This window comes from Dendroctonus ponderosae, unplaced genomic scaffold (genome assembly GCF_020466585.1).
Source record: "Dendroctonus ponderosae isolate FM_Combo_2020 unplaced genomic scaffold, Dpon_F_20191213v2 Dpon_F_20191213_3, whole genome shotgun sequence".
NCBI lineage: Eukaryota > Metazoa > Arthropoda > Insecta > Coleoptera > Curculionidae > Dendroctonus > Dendroctonus ponderosae.
Window position 1 is genome coordinate 8026880 of NW_026018508.1, and position 6761 is coordinate 8033640.

A 6761-nucleotide genomic window follows, 5' to 3' on the forward strand; every position below is an offset into this window, starting at 1 on the left:
TTCAAAATTTTATTTTACCATTTTAAGTTTGACCTAAAAAGACCCATTTTTAGAAAAGTGTCGAAAATAGAACGCTCTCGACTTAATCTATTTTATGCAAAATATCCACCGAAATCAGTTTTTAAGTAACAACTACAGAGTCAAGCATTACGGTTGCTTAATCTTTGTGCAGTTGCTGTATGATTAGGAAATAGGCCTTTATTTTACAGAGTAAAATTGTGAAAATACAACTGATAAGACAGCGAATCGATTGATTAATAAGTACCTACTTACTTATTAAGATGATGATGTGTTTAAGTTTAGAACTGATTGCGAAAACATAAAAATTATATTGTATTTAAAGGACGGATATTTCAGTTTAATGCGTTTGTCCATTCATTTTGATTGCTGCACAACTTTAATTTATTTATCCTACTCGTACAAGAAAACACTGAGTGATGAAAGGCGGGTTAATAATTGCTTTGTTGTGTTTCTCTTGTGTCGTTGGTGCTACGGCAGATTGGGATAAAGTTATAAGTAAGTAGAGTGTTTTAATAAGCAGTTATATTTAAATGCGTTTATGCGAAAAAACTATTAATTTATGAACATTCACAAATTCAATGATAATCGATTAATTTCATGTGGAATTGAAGAAAATTTAGTTTTTTTACGGCGTTTTCTTTTAGATGGAATAGCGACAATCGTTGTCGCATACATTGAAACTCTACTGAAAGCCGGTGGGAAAGAATACGTGCTGCTAGTGGGAAAACCGAACGGAACGAGTCTGAATTACTCAAACATAATGTAAGAATTGGAAATACTTAAAAAAGCCAATAGCTGTACAACATTATTCTGAGAGTAAACATGCATATGCTGTGCAGATTAAAACTTTACATATTAGTACCTACCTATAAAAAAAATTTAAATATGCTTCATAATAAAGGTAAATTATATTAATTTTAATAGCATAAATTATTCATTTTTTAATTATTACATATACTATGGGGTGTTTCAAAATGGTGGAAAAATATTTGAAGGACGTGTTTAAATGAAAAAATTTTCAATGTAATAAATGTTTCTTTCACAAAACGTTTCAAGTCATAATTTTCAATTAAAGTCGTTTAGTACCATACCTAATGTTTCATGATGGTCTTCTGTGTCGAACTCGTACATTTAAATGTAGCAAATAAATACTTATTATATTGTATATAGAATTAACTTCTTGCATTTATATATAGGATCACAGTTTTAAAAGTTGCAAATGAACCGTTTCTAATCAGCAAGTTTATATTAAGTAGGTGGAACCAAATGTATGCATCATTTAAACAACCCACACCAACGCTTTACCTCCAACTGCCTTAACTCTAAACTTTTAAAAAGCCCACTGCATGAGATAGCTGTTTTTAAAGCTCTTCAAAAATGCTTTATGATTGCATTGTAACGTTACATTTGATGAAGAAATTCTCGACTTATTAAACCATTTTTTAATTTTAATTTATGTATTAATTTATAAATAGTTCAAAATTTGCTAACGAACAATGAAGCTTCTTCCACCTGATTTCCTAAATGGTCTTACTGGTTTCCAACTTCGTGAATAATAGCACTTTTATACGTCACTAAAACACTTTATCTGTAGAAGTTTCTATAGAGCAAAGAGCCTAGTGAACCTTTAAGGTAGATTCTGTTAGTTTGCTGGTACTGTTTCTGTTATCTGTTTCAATATTTAAGAAACCGCTTTTCATTTCAAACCCCGTTTTTAGGGTGAAGAAAAAGAAGTAGGTAATATTGGTAGAAATCCCAAAAATGTACTAGTTCGGAGCAAGTCAAAGACAGTACTACTCGTATGATTGTTTTAATTCAAATTAACAGTTAATCATAAATCATATGCATATAYCATTAGACAGTTACTGTAATTTTAAACACTGCATCATTCGATTGGCATTTTTCTCACATGTTATTCTGCTGCAAAATCTGTTTTAGTAAGGAAGAAGGTCTAAGTAAGGAAGAAGGGAAGAACTGTCCATAATGTTTCCGCTTCTACGGAAGTATATATAGCTAAAACTAACACGGTGGACCTCTGTTTTTTCACTTAAACCGGGAATTCTTCTATACCTACAACTCTATCCTAATTTAATCAATCTCTTAATTACCTTTATTATTACAATGATGTATCACTTCGGCATTTCATTCTTCATCAAGGTTTTTACCATCAGTATCTGATTAACACATTACTGGTTTAATTTATTTCTTATTTTTTATTTATTTTATAATCTGTAACTTTTAATTTTCTAATTTAAAAAATTTTAAACGCATGGAGAAAGATAACGTTCGTATCTTCAGAATATGTTTTATTTTATCAAAACACCAGGGATATAAATACTGACATTCATTAGTAGTTCACAAGTATTTCCTGAATATGCAGCTTGAATGAAATTTAATATTTCTTGGATATTAGGGCTTTTTTATTTTTTTTGCTAGTTTTTGGCTTATTATTTCTTTCAAGAACAACATACGACAACATATATAACAACAACAACGGTTTGTTCTGCTTTTTTTTCGCTTCTCTTTAATATTTAGTAGGTTTGTTTGCCATAATCTTAACTATAACAACTTATCAGAGGTCACTTTGCTTTTTTTTAGTGAAGGGGACATCCATTTTACCAGAATTTATTTATATGGACTGGATGGTTTGGTAGTAAACACTCAAACCATAAATATTCAATGGAATTCCAGCTCTCAAACGCTTATACTTGGCCTAAACATATCAGTTCCCAATGAAGTCGGCATTGTAATTGAAGACTATGATATTGATCTGGGACTAATTAATATTATACCCCTTTACGGAGCTGGAAACTTTTTGTAAGTAACAATATGAAATAGTTGACAAGGCTTGCTGCCTTGCTGGTCGATCAGATCACAACAAAACAAATATTAGTGATTTATTACATTTTTTGACTACCTGCATAGATGGATGTGCTAAATGAGTACATTTCGCGCGGATTTGCAGTTGAATATAATGCAGCTGGTACCAGTTTTTTAAAGCGGCGGTTTGGGCAGGTGACTTCAATCCCGAATAAAACAACTGACTTAATGTCTAAAGTAGTTCTCACCCGAAGCTCAATGTACAAAAGTATCGTGAAATTTCAGCTTCAATCTAATTGTATATACATACGTGGACCTAGTTTGAGCTTCTTTGCTCGATTTAAATACAGCATCTCGAACAGCGCAATCCAATACTTTAGGAACCCAAAATCGGATTGCACTTAGTTGCAGCCAGACAATTTTTCATTTTACGGATTTCTGCAAATTGCTTAAAAATTGAACATAATTACTATTGTACTGAACGAATTCGCATTATACTGAACTGTGCACAGTATTTGAATCGAACTGACCTAAAGCTGCTGTTCTAGCGCTTTGTGTTGTGTGAGAGAGTTGTGTTTTTCCGGATTCGTCCCGATATTATAATTCAGCCGGATATTTCAAGCCTACACAAGGTCTAACTTTCTTTATTAATGACTAGAAAGAGATATTCTGCTAAGCTCTCTCGATGTTCAGGAATGTTTATTCARAMTGGCATGCACYAGATCTRTTTCTGAAGATGTACAGATTCTTGAACACTTAGATTCTTGATTGATTTGATAGCAGAAAGCAGTTAYAGTTTTGCYGSAATTTTAAGGRAAGCATTTTSAAGGATTTSTTAAGACGTCGGTCGAAGGTATGTGAAATTGTCAATAAATAATCTGAAGTTTAAGTTTATTTTTAGGGTTGGCGGATATTCCGTCAATATTGGTATATACTCAGAAATCARTTTCAGTGGTTCGCCGAATTTAACATACTTTGAACTGAGGCCATTTCTGAGCGGTACTAAGGTAAGGTTCAAGGAATAATACCAATTAGTTGCACTTATTATCACGTTGAGTACGACCAAAGGGTTTAGAAAACAGTATGTATCTGAAAGACGGGAATGTTTTTGTGTAGTGTAAGATTTAAAATAAAGACGGCAGTCCAATCACAGGGCTCCTTCTTACTGGACGCACAGTTTTTACAAACAACTACTGCACTAATGCAACTTTGGCTCGTTTTTTAGAAAGGAAAACCCATTTATTGGAGATGTAAGATCAAACCGAATATAAATGCAAAATATGTCAAAAGGCCTCATGAATAAAATTTCGTAAATGCTTTTACTTCAAATTGTTGCAGAAAAACCTTGGAAATATATGATAAAAAAAGCTTGGAATACTTACTTTACACCCGAAGGAAAAGCATTTGCTGTACCATAAGCAAATACTTCAGATTATTTGAATAAATTAATGGTTTTGCTAGGGACTTGTAGCAATGAATGTTGGGTTTTATTCGTTTCATTTATTAGTTATTTTTATTATACCGGGTATCAATTTGAAAACCTCCCACCCTTAATATCTTTCTTGCAGTTAAAACTATGTAGAATCGGAAACACGTCATTGTTTTTTGAAAGAGGGACACTTTAAATTAATATTTTTAGCCTGCTTGTTTCAACCCCTTAGGAGGCGTGGATGCCACCCTGAGAATATTAAATGGAAAGGGGGTCAAGTGGCACATCGTTTTAAAGGGCGTTGAATTCTCTTTACATTAGTTGCTGCTTTGTTGCTTTTTGTCCCGAGGTTTCCGAATAATCGTGTTTCAAAGTTGTAGAAACAATTAAACTTGCCTGCATTGAGATTTTGGTTTTAAGATTAGTATTTAAACAAAAATTATGTCATTTGATCTCCTTATAATACAAGTGATTAGAATATTATGTTACACCGTTAAAATGGGTGAATAACAGGAAAAAAATCTAGTTTAAACAATTAATTTCAGATTTATTGATTAGTTTACGATAAAACCCATGGGATCTACTTACGCATTATCTTATAAGTTGTTCAAAATGTTGTCTATTTTCCTGTAAGCAATAACAAAGTATATTTTCGAACTTTCTCTAACATTGATAAGATATTCCCGGAGAGATCGATTGGCAGTAGGGGACCAATTGAATGGACTCCAAGATCACCGGATTGAACAGCCTCAGACTTCTTTCTTTGGGGACATCTTAAGTCTATCGTTTATAAAACACAACCTGCTGATATTGATGATCTTAAAAGTTAATTTTTTCATATTTTAAACTATAAGAAAGATATTAAGGGTGGGAAGTTTTCAAATTGACACCCGGTATTTCAATCCGATCGCTTGAACTTCCGAATTGAAAACATAATTTGCTTTTAGTTTGATTTATCTGGATTTTGGAGGAACTCGGAATTGAGCACCGTTATATCAGAAGTGTTGACTATAGCATTTGACGCATTTATAATTGTATGGGATTTTGAAATAGATTGCATAACCTGCGCAATATCCAGTGTAGTAGAGAGCCTCATACATGAAACCGACATATCTGACCACCTTCGGGAACGTTGTCAGGTAATTTTTGAATAGATGAGATTTCAGTGAATTTTACACAACTTGGAGATTGGGAGAATCATTATCAAATGCTAGAAACCATAGGAAAACCATGCATTGAAGTATGGCCTGGAGTTTTATATTAAGTAGGAAACTGTAAACTGGTATTTAAGCAAATTGATTGATCGGAAAAAGCAAAAGCATCATCACAAGACATGGAAGACTATTGAAAAGTTTATCGCAGATTTTCCTTGATTTTGAACGTTTGAAGAAGAAGAAGAAACAATACATTTCTCACACTCTATCAATTTTTTTCAACCAAACCATTTCCTTAACATCAAGCCGAGAAGAACATGCAATCTAAACATTCTTATGAGCAGAGAAAAGTGAAGTTGATCAGTAACGTGATAAAACTCGTGTAAAACGCATCAGTAAAATGATCCTTTTTACATTTGCCTGGGAAGCAGCCTAAGTTCAAGTTTAATATTTCCTTGCCATTAAAATTCTATTTGATATTGCATTAACTGATTTTCTAATTTCCTTTATTTTCAGACAATCTGTTTGCCTTCTAAAAATACATTGATAAAGGCGGCATTTGATGGAAGTCTCGCTGACTTTCGGGACGACATATCCAAAGGTAAAGTTGTCGAGTATATTGAAACAGGTGCCGACTACTTCACTAAAAAAATTGAATGTTATCTTGCCGATAAGTAAATAGGCAAGTTATTTTGTATACTATAATGTTTTTATATAAAACTGATAAATATATATCTTCGTCGTGAGAGTACCAATTTGAGATTGAGCTTCAAAGTTATTCAATTTCCATGTTATAAACCGCCCAACAAAATAAACGTTCCACGCCCAAATCTACCCGCTTTAGAATCGCATAAATTCAGATTTCCCTAAGCGATTTGATTTCTGTGCTTATCTAGTACAATTATTTTTCTGTGAGTTTCTGGTTTTACACAAATCAAACTAGTACTTCAGATCAATCAATTTAAAAAATAGGTGTTTGCTGTTAACTATACTATGATCACAACTATGATATCGAGATGACAGAACAAATATCACTGATCACAGCCTTCATTCACCGAATCACCGGTGGCGGCACGACAGCACCATCTCAAATGCCAGCATATATCTCACATCTCACCCAATAAAATCTACGCCTTTCGGTTCAAATAGCACTTCCAAATATGGATATCGTATTCCGGCGTCTAAGGCAGGGCCTACCTAAAGGTCTGGGTTCGCTTGTGCGATTGTTGCATGCGTCTGACTCCGTATTTATAGACGCCTCTCAAGTGACACTGAACACTCAAGTGACTGTCATAATGAAAAATGCGTTTTATAGTCGTCACTTCGAGATCAGCTGA

The 6761-nt window shown here is 33.2% G+C and overlaps 1 protein-coding gene across 1 annotated transcript; it reads left to right on the forward strand.

Moving 5' to 3' along the window:
* The first annotated feature begins 262 nt into the window (after positions 1-262).
* On the forward strand, positions 263-6184 carry LOC109539962. Its single transcript, XM_019908047.2, has 6 exons — positions 263-516; positions 666-783; positions 2620-2838; positions 3743-3848; positions 5218-5409; positions 5941-6184. The coding sequence occupies exons 1-6, from the start codon at positions 438-440 to the stop codon at positions 6100-6102; spliced, it is 876 nt and encodes a 291-aa protein (XP_019763606.2). The 5' UTR covers positions 263-437; the 3' UTR covers positions 6103-6184.
* The last annotated feature ends 577 nt before the right edge of the window (positions 6185-6761 follow it).